Here is a 21,053-nt window from a genome sequence, read left to right on the forward strand (position 1 = left end):
GTTGTTTTAAGCCACTGTGTGGTGATTTGTTATAAGGGCAAGTCTAGAAAACTCATACAGCAAGTCATTAAACCTCTCTGTGTATGAGTATAGGACCTGCCTCATAGGAGTAGTGTGAAAATCAAAATGGGTATATGGTAAAACCTTGGATTGTGAGTAACTTGTTCTGTGAGTGTTCTGCAAGACGAGCAAACATTTCTAATAAATTTTAACTTGATAAAGGAGCTAAGTCTTGTAATACGAGTAGTACATGATGCTGAAAGTCACATGATCACAACTGAGCCAAAGATTCTTCTCTCTCTCTCTCTCTCTCTCTCTCTGGGATTGTGGGTGATGTCTCCCATGCTCCGATGCTGGGTCTCAGGCCATTGTGTTTGGCAGAAATCAGTGATTTTTCAGAATGTTGGAAGGTGCCCACAACTGGCACTGGTGTATTTTTTGTCACTTCAAAGCACCAATGGACAGTCCTTTGCTTTTCCATACAAGAGTAAGCTTAGGAACACTTTGCTTCATTCTAGGTCATTGGATGGGTTCCTTGTTAAAGCTGCACAAAAAGAAAAAGATTCCATTGAGCCAAGAGACAGCCGTGATTCTGTTAGTGATATTGAAAATTGTCCTACACAATAACCCTCCTCTCTTGTCGTCTCCCCACATCAGCCATGAAGGTTTTCAAAGGTAGGTGCAGTTAATTTTTCTTTATATTTTGTACTTTCTTTATTATTTTGTATTATATTACAATCTTGTTATCATTAAAATTTTTTTTATTTTTTTATTTTTTTGAGAGAGAAACAGAGAGTGAGCAGGGGAGGAGCAGAGAGAAAGAGGATGACACAGACTCTGAATTAGGCGCCAGGCTCTGAGCTGTCAGCACAGAGCCCAAAGTGGGGCTTGAACTCATGAACGGCGAGATCATGACCTGAGCCAAAGTCAGATGGTTAACCAACTGAGCCACCCAGGTCCCCCAGTATTGTTATCATTTTTACATGAATATTTTTGGGTTGTGGAACGAACCATCTGAGTTTCCATGATTTCTTATGGGAAATTCATTTTGATATACAAGTGCTTTGGATTACAAGCATGTTTCTGGAACAAATTATGCTTGCAAACAAAGGTTTCACTGTATTAGAATATATACATATTAGAACAACTTCTGTCTGTACTTGTCTGTGCCGAACGTGTTCACCATAATATGGCAGCGTTAATATGCTATCATTCTATAATGTAGAGATAAGAGCAGGGTCTCTGGAGTATAATGTTCTTTCTGAATGGTCAACATTTGCAACATCTGCATTGGTTGGTTTCAATTAAAGAAACAAAAACAAAACTACTATACATGTCTATGCCCAGAATGCTACTAGTTTCCATGAACTAATTAATGCTCATGCTGTTCAAGCCGCAGGCACAGACCTCAACCACTTTATATTCCTGACAGCGCTGGGGCAAAAGTCATAAAACCGCCCAACTCTTTTCTTTCTTGCCCTGTGTCAATAGTCATGAAAAGGACTCTTTTATCTTGTTCCATGAATGTATTAGTTTTCTAGGGCTGCCCTAACAAAAACAAAGTGTCACAAACTGAGTGGCTTAAACCACAAAAGTGTATCCTGTTACAGTTCTGGAGCCTATGTGTCCAAAATAAAGGTGTCAGCAGGATTCTTGCTGAGGACTCAGAGAGGGACCTGTTCTGGGCCTCTCTGGCTTGTAAAATGCTGTCTCTTCCCTGTGTCTTCACATCACCTTCCCAGTCATATTAGACTAGGAGCCAACCCTAGTCCAGTCTTATCTCATATTAATTACATCTGCAATGACCCTATTTCCAAATAAGGTCACATTCTGAAGTCCTGGGGGCTAAAACTCCAACATAACTTTTTTGGTGTGATATAATTCAACCTGTAACAAGCAGCAAACAGAGACTAGTGAGCATGGGGAAGAGGAAATAGAACAGATCTGACCCCTTTTCTCTATAGCTGTTGCCAAACTATGGCTCCCAGGCAGGGGAGCTTCTGAACTGGGTAGTGATTGGAAATAAAATGTTGCTATAGGTAACATATACAAGGTACTAGGCATTGTTTTAAGTGAATCAATACATGTAAAGTGTTTAGAATAGGACTAGATAACGGTAAGTGTCAGCTATCAACTCATTTTAATCTCCAAAACACCCCTAAAGTTACAATTATTATCTCTGGAGCACAGAGAGGTTTTTTGTCTCAGGTCCCATAGCTAGTAAGTGGTAAAACTGGAATTAGAACCCCAGCGGTATGGTATGACTCAAGTCTGACTCTTTTCTCTTTAAAGTTTATTTATTTGGAGAGAGAGCATACATACACACACACAAGCAGGGAGGGACAGAGAGAGAGAGAGACAGTGAGAGAGAGAGAATTCCAAGCAGGCTCTGCACTGTCAGCACAGAGCCTGATGCGGGGCTCAAACTGTGAGATCATGACGGGAGCTGAAATCAAGAGTCAGACGTTTAATCAACTGAGCCACCCGGGTGCCCCTCAAGTCTGATTCTTAACCATGATCCTTTCAGTGTTAGATGTTGCTTGCAGCCGTAAACAGTGTCAAAAGCTGAGTTACAAAGTTCCCATGTAGTCTTAATGTTACATTGATCTAGGTCAATGAAAAATTCCTTATGACTTAGTAAATTAGAGAAAAAGCAAGTTGTAAAACCATATATGAAGTATGGTACCGTTTATGAACAAAGCAAAACAAAACCTACAAAATCCACACATACACATGTGTCTATAGGTGTACAAGTCTGTGTATATGTTAAATACACAGAAAAAATTTGGAAGGTTACTAAAACTAGCAACATTTAAGAAGGGTGGTGTGGGGCACCTGGGTGGCTCAGTTGGTTAAGCGTCTGGCTTCCGCTCAGATCATGATCTCACGGTTCCTGGGTTCAGTTTGGGTCCCGCATCAGGCTCTTCACGGACATCTCAGAGCCTGGGGCCTGCTTCGGATTCTTTGTCTCCCTCTTTCTGCCCCTCCCCTGTGCGCACCCTCTCTCAAAATAAACAAATTAAAAAAAAAAAAAAAAAAAAAAAGGAGTCTCTGTCTGCTTTGTAGTTACTTCAATCATTCTGTTTACTGGTGACCTTTGCTCCCCAACCTTCATTTGGTCACTCAGTGCCTCATATTTACATATTTCAGGTATAACTACATAGAAAAGACTGACTCTCAGTCCTGATTCCAAATACCTATGGAAAGGAACCTGACAGTCCAGATTGGGTCAGGTACCCATTCTGGTTAATCAACCAGGGGGACAGCCAGATAATACATAGCACAAAAATGACAAAGGGAATGATCTCCACTTTACCCCTTAGAAAGATGAGATTCAACTAGGTAAACTTCTCCATGATCACATAACTTTTAGGGGAAGGTAGGAGCTGAGATTTTGAATGTAGATCCATTGGACTTTAAAGCTTATGCACCATATATCATATGCTTGGAGATATTTATCTTGGAACAAACTGAGATCAGCCATGATAACCGTCCTTGAGCACCTGAAAAGGAGCAATTACCTACGTCTGGAAAGGTTAGCACCAGGACTATTTAAAGAGACAGATTTTCCTGCAGTTAAGGGAGGAAAGGGAGGGAAAAAGCACTCTATGAAACTTGTCCAAACATAGAACAACTTATCTTAAGCTCCCTATCACTGAGATATCTGAAGCTATGTTATATGGCTAAATGAACCATATGGTATGCTTATTATAAAGCTAGGAGTACAGGCCAGCTTGAAGTTTATTTCAAAATGGCATATTTTCACCATTCATACAAAGTATGAAAAAAAGTATGGTAAAAATTAAGGTAAACCTTTAGATAGACTGATAATTTTTCAAAAAGAAATACACCATTAAACACATATTTAAGTATTAAAAACTCCAAGTCAGATCTCACTATAATGTATTTCAAAAGCAAAATTTAAATTCATTCACTGTGGTTAAACTGCATTTCATATTTGTTGAAATAAATGTCACTGAAACATCGAAATACAGATATATTTATTTATAAATATTAGGTACACAGTTTATAAAAGACTAAAAATCCTCTCTAGGACACAAAACTATTATAGAACAAAGATAGGTGCTATTATACAAATGGAATGAGTGAACATAAGACTATGTGATTCTTAAGCACATTTATATTACACACAGTTTTAAAACTAACATATCTTTGAAGCTGTAGAATTGGTAGGCGATGTATTTAAGAATTAGTTCAGAGACTTACAAAACAATTTTATTGGTGATATTTATGTGTGGGGAGAAGAAACTGTTTATCGCATATAACTATCACGTTTCAAGGGACATGACTTAACAAGAAAGTTTTTATAAGAAACTATTAGTTATTTTAGAAATTCTACCTACATTAGAATAACATTATATATTCCTGCTCTAATTCCAACTATATCAAGTGAAATGATAAAATTTAAAATTGTAGCATTTTAGATAGTCAAGTTACAAAAGGAACTAAAGAAAGAAACTCAGATTGAAAGTTTCAAATACCCACTGAGTTCGACACCTTCTCTTTCTTAGTACAAAGTATCTGCTCTTAGACATGGGGTATTCAGTTAATTACCCTTCCTGGTGACCTCAGCTACAATAAAAAAGAAAGAAGCCAACAGAGACCACAGACTCACTAGCACTGATGGAAAGCGATAGTGAAGAGCCAAAGCACAACAGACCACAGCAGTCTGGGTAACAACAACTGGGTGGAAAAGCAAGCTAAATCTTCCATGTCTTCACATTTGAATGGAGTCACTCTACACATTACAATTACCGACTTTTCGACTGATCTATAGAATCAAGGAAAGGCAATGAAAAGTCAGCATTCTGTTTAAAGGCTGTCATGTATATTACACATTTCAAGAACAAGCCTATGCAAATATATCAATTTTATCTAGAACACCTTTTCTGATGATGCAGCATTACTGTATTATATTTAATGACTAAAAATTTATCTCTAACTTAAGACGATTAAAAGTGAACAAGTCAACATTATGATGAAACCTGTTTATAGCCAAGGAATATAGTAAACTACTTGACAAATTTACCATCTTAGAAACTCCCTCTGCTAAGATCCAAAAGGTAGGATTAGCTCTCTGCTGCCCAGAAGGCAATACCTGCTATAAGGTATTGAACATCAGTAAGAGAGCTTACTGCCATGAATACTTAGGTACTTGGCCCACTCCTAAGAGACACACAAAGCCACAACAAGCAAACAAAATACCCCAGGAACAATAAAAAAACCCATTTCTCATCATCACTTTATTTCTCTTCTGCTGTTCCAGGCTCTGAGAACATTGGGCATAGTGCTGAATTGGGACGGCATACGAAAGCATCGGTTTCACCTCCCAACTCTGTTAATTGTTCCAATGAAGACACACAAGGATAATGGTCTTTTAACATATCTGGCAATTTAGAAGTCTTCTCTTGAATACGTCGAGAACGTCTCACTGGTGTTAGAAACTTTAGCTCTTTAAATGTAGAATCTGTATTGTCAAACTGTATCTTCTTTTTTACACTAAAAAGACAAAAATTATTCCCAGAGTTAAAAAACATTAACATTTTTACTTGTTCTTTTATGCCATTTATCTTACTATAACTTGTATGTGACAACCGTGTGATTGGCTGTCTTACAGAAAAAAGTTACCAAAGCTCCTTGTAGTTAGGAACTTATTCCTTTCTGTATTTGTTGTCACAGCACATATACAACAGATTCTTGAAAATCTGTACAATTGGCTATTTGCTCAATTCCAAAACCTACTATTATCAATAGCTTACAGACATTAAAGTAAAATATCAAAGTTTTCTTTCACAAAATGGCAATACTTAGGGAAAAGCAAAGCAAATCCAGTATTTAAAGGGTGAAATGTCCCAATGATATTGATTTGCTTGAAACCTTTACCTATTAATAAATGATAGTTCTAATCCAAAGTGAAATATTTTTAGATACCATATTTATTATTCCTAAACATAAAAACAAATCACAGCACAGTACATTTTGAAAGCTTACCTTTGTAGGTATGGTGTAGTAGACACATTATATTTAATTAAGCAACTCCCCCTGGTTTCTGTACTGGGGGTTTTAACATCATTGGTTGAATCTTTTGTTTTGTCATCTTGCTCTTTTTCATCATCTTGAAATACCACATTTCTAGTTTTCTTTTCCATTTCTGGTTTTCCTGACTCTAGATTAACCCCTCTATCTTCAGTGCTGACTTCATGGATGTATTCCTTGGTTGCACAAGCCTCCTCAATATTTTCTCCTATAGAAATACATTTCTAGATTAAGCTTTGGGCCAAATTGAAAGAGCAAAATCAGAAGGCATTAAAGTTATTCATAGTTGGTCAGATTTTCAAAATCAGCGAAACAAACTGCCATCTCCTAACCATTTCGTTTCCTAAGCCAATACTGCTGACAACTATTGACAAATATTTACTGTCACCTGTGGGTCAGGGGTTGTAGATACAAATATAAGAATGAAACCATTCCTGTCCTTTAAGAAGTTGAAAATAATTATAAAATGAGAAAAATGCCATATAACTGAGGTAAGAATAAGGGGTCATAGGAACCCATGAAATGGAATAACTACCTTTGTGTGAGAGACAGCGAGATGGCTATGGAAAGCTTTCAAGTGACGCTTAGGCTGGGGCTTGAGAAAAGAGTACTCGACAAGACCTAGGAAGACAATCTTGGTATGAAGCTTAAAAGAAAATGACCTATTAAGACAACATTAAAGGGCCAGAGTGCTTAGAATACACGGTAAGAGGCAAGGTGGGAATGTGGGGAAGAGGTGATGGGTTCAGATAGGTATGAAGGGCTGGACTGTAATGACCTTTACATGCTAGAAGTTTGGTAAAAAAATCTCTACTGGAGCGACAGAGATACAATAAGGCTTGATCACTACAACAGATGGTTTAGAATGGCAAGGAATGAAAAGGAATGATCTGTGATGATAAGAAGACAAAGCTATGGTTGTCTTAAGCAAGGTGGCAGAGAGGTAGGCAGTGAGGAGGAAGGGCTCGATTTAAGAGTTATTTCTAAGTTAGGACTTAACAAATGGATGCATGTGCGTGTCTGAATGAGTGTGCAGGTATAGTGGGGGCATCTCTTCCAAAATTTCTTGCGTAGGCCTCTTTAACCACAGAGGATTTTCTTTTTTGGGAGGAAGAGATGATGGTATGGGGAAGCAATGAGGGACAACAATGAGTCCAAAATAAAACATGCTAGATGTGAAACACTGGAGACGTCCTGGTAAATCCATCAAGCCGAGACGACCTCTAGATTTGACTAGTAGGAAATTATTAGAGATTTTTAGTAAGAGGTGTTTCAGTTATATGATACATCTGAATCTAGAAAATGTTTACATTTCATAAACCTGACAGCTAATGAATCTCTTACCTCTATCTCCTATCCCTAGCAAAGAGAATTCTTGAAGAGCTTCTCTAGAGCACAGAACAGATGACAGAATTTCACAGGTAAAATTTTAGAGATGATCTAATCAAATTGCCTCACTTTTAACACAGGAAACTGAGGCCTAGAGAGGTAAGGTAACTTTCACAGACACTCAATGACAAATTTGAGTTTTGAACCAGATCTCCTAATTAAAAATTCTTTACACTACATAAAGCCACTGAATCTTGGAGGGAGGTATGCCAATAGATGTAAGAGGAGAGAAACAACTGACAAATTTAACAAGTTTAAAAAGATAAAAGAAAAATAATTCAATGAATTTTAATAAAATCACAATTCACTTGAAGAAAATAAAAAACTTACCATATTTAACTTTTTCTTGACTCTTCATTGTCAGAATATCTGCAATGGTATGTCGCATCTCTTCAATAGGCTTAATTGTTTTAGTGAGGGAAATAAAAGTTTTATATTCTCAGACATTAACGAGATTGTCCAAGTCAAAAATATTTTAAACAGTGATTACATTTCATACTTCAATTAATAAAACAAAGCAGTGGTTCTTAGACCATGTCTCTTTTCTCAAAATACTTATTTTGGCCACTCAAATTTTTAAAAATGTCTTTGCCATTTAAAAAAAATTTTTTCGGGGTTGGGGGGGGCGCCTGGGTGGCTCAGTCGGTTAAGCGTCTCACTTCGGCCCAGATCATGGTCTCACAGTTTGTGGGTTCAGGCCTCATGTTGGGCTCTGTGCTGACAGCTCAGAGCCTGGAGCCTGCTTTGGATTCTGTGTCTCCCTGTCTCTCTCTCTGCCCCTCCTCAGCTCATACTCGCACTCTGTCTCTGTCAAAAATAAACTTTAAAAAATTAAAAAAAAAAAAAAAAATTAAAAAAAAAATTTTTTTAATGTTTATTTTTCAGACAGAGTGAGAGTGGGGGAGGTGCAGAAAGAGAGGGAGACACAGAATCTGAAACAGGCTCCAGGCTCTGAGCTGTCAGCACAGAGCGTGACACAGGGCTCCAACTTACGGACCGCGAGGTCATAACCTGAGCTGAAGTCGGACCCTTAACTGACTGAGCCACTGAGGCGCCCCAACTCTTTTCCAATTTAAAGGGTAGAATTATCAGATTAAAACTTTTCCCCACAATTTTTCTTAAGACTGCTTGTCTGGATATAAACAAAATTCATGGACAAGTAACAAGTAACACTAATCTCTATTAAAGAGCTAATAATATACAGCAAATTTAATATGAGATTTACACCTTTTCTCCTATGTCCATGGTTATATATTTTTTCCACAGGCTATTAAATGCATCTCTGAAGAGCTCAAGGTTGATCAGCCTAACATTTCACTCATTCAAATTCCACAGTTCACTAAGTGTCCATTATATTCTAGAACATATAAGTACTTACTATGTTCCTTTGAACTGCCCTGACTGCTAATGCAACATATTCAAGACATTATACAAAAGGGAAGTTCTGGCTCATATTCTTAGTTCTAGCACATAGTCCTTACCTACTCACTCATCCTGCTTTCACTTTTCTTTTGCAAATTTTAATCCTTGTTTTTCCACTTTCTGCTCCAGTGTCACATCTTCCTCTTTACACACTGCTTTCTATGTGAACCTTTGGCCCCGGTTATGCATCCAGCTAATCTGCCTTAAGCCACTTTAAGTAACGCCCCTTCTGGTTCAGCGCAGTAGGAACCTAACACTCCCTTCCAGGTGGGATTCTGTCAAATACAATTTCCCGTCAGCAAAGCGCTTTATACATAATAGCCATTGAGAGAATATCTGCTGAATATTTGATTTTTGATTCAGGTGAAAGGTCAAATAGTATCCGCTGGCTTTGCTGAGAATAAAGTGAGTAGACCTTTCTTAAAGAAAGACTGAAGAAAAACATTTTTTTTAAAAACCCTCTTTATAAATAATCTCTAAAAATGCATGTTGAGAAACTTGGTCAAAGGGAAATGCATTTTAGAAATATTTGCCCATAAAAACAAAAACCCAGTCAAATAAAAAAACTGGAGATACAACTTATTCTAGAGCCAGGGCCTTTGTAGCAATAGACCAGGAAGAGGCAAGAGGTATGGTATCAAATCACTATGGTGGTTACGTGTCAGAGAAACTAGGTGACTGCCATTTTCTATGTGTGGGCAGGACCAAACACGGGGCATAAAAATATAAGTACATTAAGAAACGCTCTTAAAGCAATCGGGTTCTCTCACAAAGCCACAGAACCCGCTAACATTTAGATGTTAATTCTACTTACTTTATATTCGTTAAATACATTTTAATATTAAAAATTCAATATCCCAGATGTCTTAACTAGGAAATGTGTAAAATGACATGTTGTACTAAAATATTTCTCACAGCATTTTTCACGAAATTTACATTTCAGCTTATATTCATCTTCTAAGTCCGATTATCCCTAGTTCACAAGCAAGTTTTAGAAGGTTAAGAAACAGCTTTTATAATATGCAATCATTGTGGCCTTTAAACATTCATTACTACTACATATATAACCACACTTTTATCAAGTTATTTTGTAATGTGCTCCAAAATAAATCTGAATCTTTTACACTGTAATAATAAAGATTATTAAGTTTTAATCTTACCTGAGCGCCTGCCAGAATGGCTTTCTCATAGATTGTGATAATGTTTTCAATAGGACTTGTGAGTGGTTCAATACGTGCAAGGCATATCCAATATTTAACAAGCTTTTTGGCATCTGGAATATTTTTAATCAGGTCATTAAGTATGACCAATATTTCTTCTTTTGGGCATCCCTAAAATAGCAAGAAGTGAAATGAGTGATCTCATTTAGCCTCCAAACTATGAACAATTAAGTAAGCTTGATCTATAATCAAGATCAATGATAATGAGAGAAAAAACTGATAGAATATTATTCATAAGAATATTCACTGTTCTCTTCCTTACACCAAACTTATTCTGAATGGCTAACAAGAAGCATATTAGTCATGAATACAAAGCAGGGAAAAAATGAAATTAAGTTGAGAAAAACATTAAGTCAAAAATGACCAACACTCTACATGGTCTTGATCCTTTTCCTTATCCTTATCCTTTTACATATTGTGGGATTCCATTCAATATTTGAGTGGGAATTTTTGCATCTACGAAATGTTTATGGGGGAGAACAGCTTCTGGTTTTAAAAATTGTCTTTATCAGGTCTTGATATTAAGGCTAAAATGAATCTGTTACGGTGTATGTACTTAAGGGCTAGACACAGATAGTAGGGCAGAAAAACTCCACAGTTTCAATGACAAACCCTAGCTAAGCAGAATTAAGAATATAACCAGAGAAACTCCGAGTCTAATTTTTACTGGTCCTCAGAATCACAAAAAGTCTAAAGATGCTCCTGAAGACCAGAGTAAGGTTTGAAATCATACTCATAGATTCAGTCTTGCTGTGGATCTTGGACACCGTGGGTAACCAAAGCAAGATTAAAAAGTATTCAGGAAATAAAGGAAACATTCTAGAGTTATTATACTCTGTAGGATTTTGGTCCAAATAGTGAAACTCTACAATAAGTTCAAGACCATGATGATGTTGGTTTAGATTAATGGAATTTTGTTTGAAATATTTTAGCTAACTTGAATTTCATGTGAGATAATGACTAATTTATGTAGCTAGTCTTTGGTAAAATATGTAATGAGTGGAAAAAATAATATGAAAACATGCTGAAGGAATGGAAAAAACAGAAGTATCAGAGTGAATATCCACCCTCAGCCCATTTTATATTAACATCTTACAGAAACATAATATTTATAAGTTAAAAAAAAAAATCCAGTAAAAACCTAATTATCCCTTTGATCTATTTATATGAACTCAATGAAAATGCAGTCCATTAAAGGCTAAAGATAAACAATCTCATAATTAACATTAAATCTACATAACACCACTAACACATTACATGGTCAAAGAGTGACAAGGTAATTTGGTGCGATAACATTTATAAGATAATTTACAAACTATAAACTACTATACGAATATAAGGACTGTACCTCACTAATCAGGTTTAGGCATTCAGAAAATGTCTTGTTCACTTTTTCGGTAAATAATCTCTGTTCGTCTTCTTCTACCATGGTGGTCCAAAAGGACCCAACTGGGTTTTCGTGTTGCCCTTCAGGCTCAGGCTGGGTAACTCCTGAGCTAGGAGGCCTTTTCAGGACTTTCCTTTTGCCAGCTTTCCACTCACTCAGACGAGCTCTACAGTTAGAAGCAGGATACAAGCATTACCGTGATATTGATGATAGAATTCTCTCAGAGGAGAAGTTAAAAAATAGCTCAGGTCTTGAAGTAGCTCCATGCTAGTGGCACATACATAAGTTCACAAGTTCAAAGAAAGAGGAATATGGAACATATCAATGTTAATTATATGCTCAAAGACCCTAAGAATGCATTTTTAAATGGAGAGGTTATAAAATATTTCCCAATCGTATTAAGCATTATAACTTAGATTACATCAGACCTAATGAAAGACACTCAAGCACAAGAACTTAGGTCATGCTGTGCCACAACATAAATTTGCTTAAATTTGCACACGACAGAAGAGAATCTACACTTGCACACAAATTCTAATACATTCAAGGAGATGATAAGCCAAACCACAAGAGCTACTCTGCTGAAAATTAAGCTAATAAAATTACATTTACTTACTTTCTCTCTTCTGCTGTTTCTTTGGGCTGAGCTGATCTATCAATAGTTGCTTTTGCTATTGTATGCCTGCGAGGGTCAACGTTTTTCGACTTTTCTATCAGTTTGGTGTTAGAAGACGAAACAGGCCTGGCTACAATTTCAGACTTCACGCTTCTTGTTAGTGTCTTCTTTCTTTCTATATCCTGAGAACCGGTTTTGGCACTAGATGAAACTGTGTTTAATTGCACTAACTCTTTCTCGAGAGGCCCTTTCCGAATCGTAACATTGGCCGAGCTTCTACCGATGCCTGGTCTCACAGCGTCCTGAGCATTGTCGCAGTGACTTCTAATAGGAGGTCGCAGAAGCTGTCTGTTCTGAATTGTAGTGCTCACAAGTTTAGTGGCAGTCGTCACGTTAGAGGCTCTATCGCTTTTCGCTGTCACACTGCTGCTGTTTGTGCGCAGAGGCTCTGTAGCTTTAGGGACTGTAGTCGAAAGTTTCTTTATTGCCGCAGAACTCTCATCTCTGATTTGTAGAGGCTTTCTAAATGAATTAATCTTAGACTGAACAATTTGGCCACGGTAAGATCCAAGCACAAGCTTCTTGGACATGTTAGCATCTTGCTTTGGTTTTTCTGTCATTATTTGTTTCTTTTTATTGTTGTTTTTAAGATGAAACACTTGGCTTAATGTCATGTGTTGACCTGGAGGGTCACCTTTAATTGGTTCCAACTGCCCAGTTTGATTATTATCCTCAGAATTAGGTGTATCAATTGCTGTAGTTGAATTGGTTAGTTCATTAGAAGGCCTTAAAGGAATACAATTTTTTTCCATTGTTATATTATTTTTGCTCCCGGGAGGTCTACTGACATTTTCTTTACCAGCCTAGAAGAGTGATTTATGACAAATTGGTATTTCAGAATTCATCTCTTTAAGAGTTTAGGAAAGGGAAGGGGGAAAAGGGACAGTTTATGAGGGCTATGTCCATATCTTACCATTTTTGTTTTAAATTTCAGAACTTTTGTCTCTTCATGGACCTGGCCCTCAGAGGTCATCACTTTCTGGTCTCTACTACTTTAAAAAAAAAAAAAAAAAAAGGGAGAAAAGTTTAACCACAGACCAAGTGAGTTTTGTCTTTGGCAGGAGGAATGGGAGGATATTAACAATCATCTGACTTTGTAATTTTAAATTAAGGCAAGAACTGAGCTGAGATTTATTTATGAAGCAAAACTCTTCTTTCTTTATTATAGGGTGACTTAATAGTGTAAACAAGTTGGCTGGAGAATTTAGATATTTTCTTAAAAGTCTTAACACCCTTTGCATACAGAATAGGTAAACACATTTGATAACCTCATTCCAAACCATTCTTCTTAGTCACTCAAACAAATCCTCAAAACCTTTATTAAGCAACACTTCCTTTGGTTAGTTTTCAGTACTTAGTAACAGATTTACATTGAAAAAAAAATTAAAAATAGCCCCTCTTCAAATAAATGGTGCTGGGAAAACTGGACAGCCACATGCAAAAGAATGAAACTAGACCACTTTCTTACACCATACACAAAGATGAACTCAAAATGCATCAAAGACCTAAACCTGAGACCTGAAACCATAAAAGGACCTCCTAAAAGGAAACAGAGGTAGGAAAGTCCTGGACACCGGCCCTAGCCATATTTTGTGGGATGTATTGTGTCCCTTCAGGCAAGGGAAACAAAAGTAAAAATAATGGAAAGTTCATCAAACTAAAAAGCCTCTGCACAGTATCAAACCATCAACAAAACAAAAAGGCAATCTACTAAGTGAGAGAAGTTATTTACATGGGATATATCTGATAAATCAGGGGTTAATTTCCAAAATTTATAAAGAACTCCTACAGCTCAACATGAAGAAAACTCAATTAAAAAATGCACAGAGGACCCGAGCAGACATTTTTCCAAAAACATACAGATGGTCAACAAACCCGTGAAAAGGTGCTCAACATCACTCGTCATCAGGGAAATGCAAATCAAAACCACAACGAGATATTACTTCACACCTGTCAGAATGGCTACTGACAAAAAGACAAAAGATAACAAGTGTTGGAAAGGATGTGGAAAAAAGGGAGACCTTGTGCAATGAAAATATAAATTGGTGCAGCCAATGGAAAACAGCATGAAGTTTCCTCAAAAAATTCATAAATAGAAATACCAGATGATCCAGTAATTCTACTTCTGGGTATTTACCTGAAGAGTATATGAAAACACTAGTTCAAAAAGATACATGCACCCCCGGGGTTTACTGCAGCATTATTCACAATATCCCTGATAGAAGCAACCTAAGTGTCCATCAATAAATGAATGGACAAGGAAGATGTGGCATATATATACACTGGAATATTACTCAGCCATAAAAAAGAAAATCTTGGGGTACCTGGGTGGCTCAGTCAGTTAAGCATCCAAGTTCGGCTCAGGTCATAATCTCGCAGTTTGTGAGTTTGAGCCCCACGTCGGGCTCTGTGCTGACAGTTCAGGGCCTGGAGCCTGCTTCAGATTCTGTGTCTCTCTCTCTTTCTCTCTCTCTCTGCCCCCTCCCCCCCCACACTCTCTGTCTCTCTCTCTCAAAAATAAATAAATATTTAAAAAGAAAAGAAAAGAAAAGAAAATCTTGCCATTTGTGACAAAATGGATAGACCTTGAGGGTATTCTGCCAAGTGAAATAAGGCAGTTGGAGACAGACAAATACCATACGATTTCACTTATATGTGGAATCTACAAATACAAAACAAAAACAAACAACAAACAAAAAATAGAAACAGACTCAAATACAGACTGTCTAAGAGGAGGGTGGTGGGAGATGGATGAAAATAGGTAAAGGGTAAATAAGTATATATATATATATATGGGAAAATAAGTATAAAGTAAATAAAGAAAAGTATAGTATAGGAAATATAGTCAATAATATTATAGTAACTTTTTATGGTGACAGAAAGCAACTACACTTTCCACGGTAAGCATTTAATGTATTCAACTGCCAAATCACTATGATGTATACCTAAAACTAATATGTCAATTATACTTTGATTAAAAAGAAGAAAAGAAAAAGGGAAAGAAAAAAAATAGCCCTCCCAAAAGAAATCCAAAATTTTCCATACACACACAGCCCAATTCATTATAAATATGGACTTCAGTTTTTAGATGGCAATGCATTTAGAATATGTTATCTAAAACAAATGCTTCCTCAAGAATTTAACCTACACTCCTTTTAACAGATACAGACTGGTTAGTACAGGCCATGAGATTCTCTTAGCAAGTCATTATAACAATTTGCATTCCGTAAAGAAAAGAAAAAAGAGGATCAATTAGACATCCCATTGATTCTAAGACAGTTCCCAAGTTCAGAGATGCTAAAATGTAAAAAAAGGGTACATTTTAGAATCAACAAAACTTGTTACCCCTATAGTTGATAATCTGGGTTACGTTGCCTCTCGCATCTTTTTGCTTAGTCTGCTCGGACAAGGGGCAGATCTTTGACATAGCTTGTACTACACATTTTTAAAAATTTTATGATTTAATTTACATCCAAGTTAGTTTGCATAAGGTACAACAATGATTTCAGGAGTAGATTCCTTAATGCCCCTTACCCATTTAGACCATCCCCCCCTCCCACATCCCCTCCAGCAACCCTCTGTTTGTTCTCTATATTTAAGTCTTTTATGTTTTGTCCCCCTCCCTGTTTTTATATTATTTTTACTTCCCTTCCCTTATGCTCATCTGTTTTGTATCTTAAAATTCCTCATATGAGTGAAGTCATGTATTTGTCTTTCTCTGACTAATTTCACTTAGCATAACACCCTCCAGTTCCATCCATCCCTCCAGTAGTTGCAAATGGCAAGATTTCATTCTTTTTGATTGCCAAGTAATACTCCATTTGTACTACACATTTTGAATGATGGCAAAGAGTCAAGATGCATCAGTGAACACGGCAATGTCTCCCCAGTTTAAACCCCTGCATTCACTGCCTGATGGTAAATACTCCTCTTGTTATTCACTGGCCTGTAGTCCGGTGCGGGGTGGGAGACGATGCTCACGGTCAGTCTGTCAGGTGCTCCCAATGTGGTACCTTAACTAATCAGACCCTCAATTACTTCTGGGCTTACAGTATACTGTGATGTTATCTCATGGAGAACATCGGAAGCAATCTTAACAAGAAATAGCCCTTCTTTCCTCCACCAAAGACTGCCAGCCTATGTGCCTCTGTACCCATATATTCCGCCTTCCTTGGCAGATAAACTGACACCATGCTGACCTATGGGCAAACTCTCCATTTGTGCTCTCTCGCTTGAGCACTGAGGATCTTTGTTCTTGTTATTATTTATTCATTCTTCTGCATCATTAATTACCCCTCTGCTACATCATTCCCATCCGCATATAAACACTATATATTATATCTCATCTTAAAAGCCTTAAACCCCACATTCCCTTTCAGCTTTATAGCAAAACTCCTCAAAAGTATGTATCTAAACACACTGTCCCCATGTTGTCGTATTACATTCTCTCTCCAGCCCATATCCATTGGGAATGTGTCCTCACCACTCTACTGGAGGCTCCTAGTGTCATCTCCTTCTGTCTTTCTACAACTCAGGGATCAATTCTGTTTTCACCTTACTGCACCTTTCAACAGCACCTGACAGGTAGTCATTCTTTCTTTCAACACTCTCTTAACTCTGCTGCCGGATCACCAACTCCTCCTTTCCTCCTACCTCGGTGGTCCGCTTCTTTCAAGTCTGTCTCCCTTCTTCCTGACCTCGCTGGGGCTCAAAGCTGCATTCAAATTTTAAACTTTTCTTTTGCCTTTTTATTTTAGTTTTATACTTCTCAGGGACTCCTCTTTTTCTGTCTGTGCTAACAGAATCCTAGCGCTTGGTCTTGAAATTGCTGGCCTTTTTAACTGCTAGCTAAAAAAAAAAAAACAACACATCAGGATAAGGAGAATCCACCTTATTCACCCGTCCAGTATGGAGTTATATGAAAATACATCTGAATATATATATATATAATGCTATTCTACCTTGTGATGATAAAACTGTCCTCACAAGCCTTATCTACACATAGGAATCTTAAAGTACCCATGCTAGAGATTGTAAAATAGAATGATTTAATTTTGAAAAGCTGCAACTCTGATTGGCCGTCTATTTAACAATTTGTTGCTCAAGTAATATTTAAATTGACATCTGTTTTCTGAAAGGAATATAGTACTTGTGAGATTTCTTGTAAAGCCAGAAGAATTTCAGAATTTTCTTTTCTTCCCATTGTGTATAAGAGTATTATAAACCCCATGACCCAGTTAGATTCCTTATTTAAGTTAGTAGTTGAGAGTCATGCTCTGTCTTACTTGAGTTAATATTCTCTTTGCTTACTCTCTAGTAATCTTATTCCCCCTCAAGGTTTTAAATAAATATCACCTACCAACTGGCAATTCCCATGTTTATATCTCTGATCCCAATCTCAAGCCAGCCCTTCAGATGTGTAACTCTTTGGCCTTTCCACTTGGATGTCTTGTTGGTGCCTCAGATTCAGCATGGCCAAAACAGAGCTCCTGATTACCCCATCCCTCCCTTAGTCTTCCCCATCTCGATATATGGTATCACTAGCCACTCAGTTATTCAAATAAAAAATCTAGGATCATCTTTTTGTCTTAAATGAAGAAACGAGGAATTTGTGAAAGAAAATGTATAACCATTTACATGTAAATGTAAAACATTTCAAGTAAAGTAACACTAATGTAAAATTAAAAAGATTATTAAAAATTTGGAATTAATGCCAAACTTACATCAACTTGCAAAATTATAAATAGTTCAAAGAATATCCGTATACTGTTTTCCCGGATTTGTTTAGTGACAGCCTTTTATTCCATATGTATTATAATTTGCACTGTTTCTGAACATGTGTATGTGTGGAGTATATACAATGTTTTCTAACTGAACCTTTCGAGTTAAGATATATACACAATTGCTCTTTACCCCTAAATGCTTCAATGTTCATTTCCTACAAGTGGTGATTTTTCTCTTACATAACTGTAACACGGTTATCAAGTTAATAAATTCAACTTGATATACCCCTTAATCTACTATTTATATTCTAGCTGAAAACTGACATAATAATGTCCTTTATAACATTTCCCCTTTCACAATCGGGTACAAGGGTCAGGTATTGGATTGAATGGTATCTCTTAATCTGGAACATTCAGAGTCATCTTAAACTCCTTGCTTTCTTTCACATCTCATACCCTTCCATCACCAAGTCCTGTCATCTCTACCTCCCAAATATAAACACAACCGGACCACTCAACCATGAGGAAGGGTATGAAGCATTCACAGAGACAAAATATATCAATAACTGTTGGAAGAAACTAGAGAAATCAGGAGAATACAATAGCTCATGAACCAATCGTCTGTGTGGAAAGCCACTGAGAGATCATGAAATAATAGCCATCACTTACTGCACTCCCGCTATATACCAGGCATAGTACAATGCATTTACTAGCTCAATTAATCCCCAAGAAACACATATTACTATCCCATTTTAATAAAGTAAACAGACTCAAAGAGGCCAGGTAACTCTCCAGAGGTTACATAGTTGTAGTGGCAGACTTACAGATTCCAGTCCTAATCACTCTAAAGCCAAGGCTCTTAGATTGCACAGAAAGAGCCTAAAGGATGTTACTAGCAGTTCTCTCTGGAGGGGACCTTTTGATTTTCCGCTTTATATACTTTCACGGGTTTTTGTTTTAGCCACAACCATGTACTATTTTTAAAATTTTAACAAAATAACACCAAGATATTTCTATGGAGAACTGAGAATATAATGAATGCGCTTCAAATATTTGGGGTGAATGCTCTGTCTCTGACACATACACAGTAAAAACTTTGCTAAATTAAGACCGACCTTTGTAGCACTGTATAAACCACAGTCAGTATTTTGATATATACAAACACTTTGCTTTAAAATTGTTTCATCATAGAGTGTGAATTAATTTACACAGGAAACGATGACCTAATGCTGTGCTATCCAAGAAGGTATGGCTACTGAGCACTTGAAAAGTGGCTAGTCCAAACTGACTTGTGAAAGTGTAAAATACACACCAGACTTTGAAAACTCACTACCAAAAAGGAATGCAAAATATCTTAATAACTTTTAAGAATTACATGTTGGAATGATAACACGGGATATATTGGATTAAATGTTATTAGAATTCACCTTTAAAAAATGTGGCTACTAAAAAATTTTAAATTACAGTACAATTGTGGCTCCCATTACATTTTTATTGGACAGCTCTAATTTTACAGACCTGAAATCAGAAAATTTGACCTAACCTGGATATGTGATTTTCCTCCTTGTATGCAAAAAACGTTTTTCTTTTTAACATATGTTCCTTGAGTTTCTGTCTTCTTTGTTCTAAATAACAAAAAGGCGACAAGTCAACATTGGTTACAACGATAACATCAAATATTCACTAAATGCAGATCTTCAAAAAATGTTCTACTAGAGATCACATCTTGTATACAACAGAAAATTTCTCAATTCAGAAATAATCCCATTTCTAAGAAATTGTTACCGTAAATGGTGCCCACAACCACTGCACAAGAATCACCTTTTCCTCTGTCTTTAAGTGAAAAATCTGGAGAAAATTATTTTCAATACACGGTTACTGAAAGCCAAGCTTTAAGAAACTAAATAGCAGATAAGAGACACCAGACTCTAAGCTCTAATTTACCAGTACTGGGTTGGGTGAGAGTTTCTTTCCTCTACTTTCCCATGTGGAGGACAAAGAATTAACATTATTTCTGAAGACCCAGCCAACCCTGGATTTACACAAAGTTGATTGATTGTCTTTAATTTGAAGCATCAGATGAGGCAGCCCACCTCTCCAAATACTCGCGCTCAGGAAGAGGGAGAGGCCTGCGCAAGCGCAGTGGGCTCTTGGTCCGGGCGCGGCCCCGCCCCCGCGGGTCCCGCGTCCCGAACGCAGGGGCCGGCTGGAGTGTCACGCACGCTCCCTCGCTAAACGGACGTCTTCACTGCAGGCCCATCCTCGCCGCCAGTGGGTCACGCCCGGCCAGTAACGACCGCACGGGAGGCGCTTAGCCCGCACAGTGACACCACGGACCGGGAACCGCTCTGGTTTGTCCATTTCGAAAATGCCGAGGATGCGGCTGCGAGAGGCCGAGCGATCTGTCCAGGCTTCTCACACAACTGGTCAGGACTGAAGCCGGGGGACCCGAGGCCTCGGCCGCTGAGTCCGAGCCACCCCCTCCCCCACGGTCGTCCGCGTCCCCACCCTCTCGGACAAACCCGGGCTCCTGCGGGTCGCGCCGCTCCCGCCACCGCGGCCCTCACCTCTGAACTCCGGCTGGGCCCTCTGGCTCGGGGGCAGTTGTAGCTCCCGGGGCACTGCTGGGGTGCTCATGGCTGCTGCGGGCGGAGGACGCGTCTCGGCCCTGACAGTCCCACACTGCTCAAGCCAAGGCAGCGGCAAACTGAACACGCCGCCTGCCCCGCTGCAGGAGGCGCGGCGTGAATTGAATGAACCAATGGGCGCAGGGGGCGGAGCCTGGGCCGCGGTTGCTGGGGCGGGTCTTGCGTCGGCTGGGTTCAGTTAGAGCTGCTCAGCTGAGTCCCCGGGCTGGCAAACCTGATCAGCTGTTTCCGTGTTTGACTTGCGACCTTTGGGGGTGGGCCTGCAAAGTCCTTGCTGTGTGGCAGATGGGACTTGTCTTTGGACGCCCGTAGTGCGTGGAGGAAGGCAGACTAGAAAATTGTCTATAGGCTGCGCTTATTAAACCAGGGCGTGTTTGCTGAGGAGGCTGTAAGCACCTACTGCTGTACAAAAGCATGTGTATTTCCCTTTCACAAACATTACTTCGTTGCCATAGGACGACTGGGAGTGGGATTGTAGGACCCCTGACAACATGGACTCCTCTGGCAGTCCATCCTGTTTATGCTCCTGCA

The 21,053-nt window shown here is 38.2% G+C and overlaps 1 protein-coding gene across 2 annotated transcripts; it reads right to left on the reverse strand.

Annotated features, from left to right (window-relative positions):
- Positions 1 to 3,984: 3,984 nt before the first annotated feature.
- On the reverse strand, positions 3,985 to 20,597 carry CKAP2 (cytoskeleton associated protein 2). 2 transcript variants are annotated; one of them, XM_060637272.3, is made up of 9 exons: positions 20,442 to 20,597; positions 19,418 to 19,499; positions 13,065 to 13,140; positions 12,092 to 12,954; positions 11,437 to 11,641; positions 10,029 to 10,199; positions 7,777 to 7,846; positions 6,013 to 6,265; positions 3,985 to 5,520 (listed from the first exon to the last, which is right to left on the reverse strand). In XM_060637272.3, the coding sequence occupies exons 1-9, from the start codon at positions 20,509 to 20,511 to the stop codon at positions 5,265 to 5,267; spliced, it is 2,046 nt and encodes a 681-aa protein (XP_060493255.2). In that variant the 5' UTR covers positions 20,512 to 20,597; the 3' UTR covers positions 3,985 to 5,264. The 2 variants fall into 2 exon arrangements, with proteins under 2 accessions (XP_060493255.2, XP_060493254.2); XM_060637271.3 differs by having other exon boundaries at positions 13,065 to 13,143.
- Between the last annotated feature and the right edge of the window lie 456 nt (positions 20,598 to 21,053).

This window comes from Panthera onca, chromosome A1 (genome assembly GCF_046562875.1).
Source record: "Panthera onca isolate mPanOnc1 chromosome A1, mPanOnc1 haplotype 2, whole genome shotgun sequence".
Classification (NCBI taxonomy): domain Eukaryota; kingdom Metazoa; phylum Chordata; class Mammalia; order Carnivora; family Felidae; genus Panthera; species Panthera onca.

Excerpts from the sequence above, each read along its gene's own strand:
- CKAP2 (XM_060637271.3), bottom strand. The coding sequence starts at position 20,511 with ATGAGCACCCCAGCAGTGCCCCGGGAGCTACAACTGCCCCCGAGCCAG. Across the intron at positions 13,144-19,417 it reads GAGGAAAATCACATATCCAG|TAGTAGAGACCAGAAAGTGA; the intron begins GTTAGGTCAAAT and ends TTTTTTTTAAAG. Across the intron at positions 12,955-13,064 it reads TGAAATTTAAAACAAAAATG|GCTGGTAAAGAAAATGTCAG; the intron begins GTAAGATATGGA and ends TCACTCTTCTAG.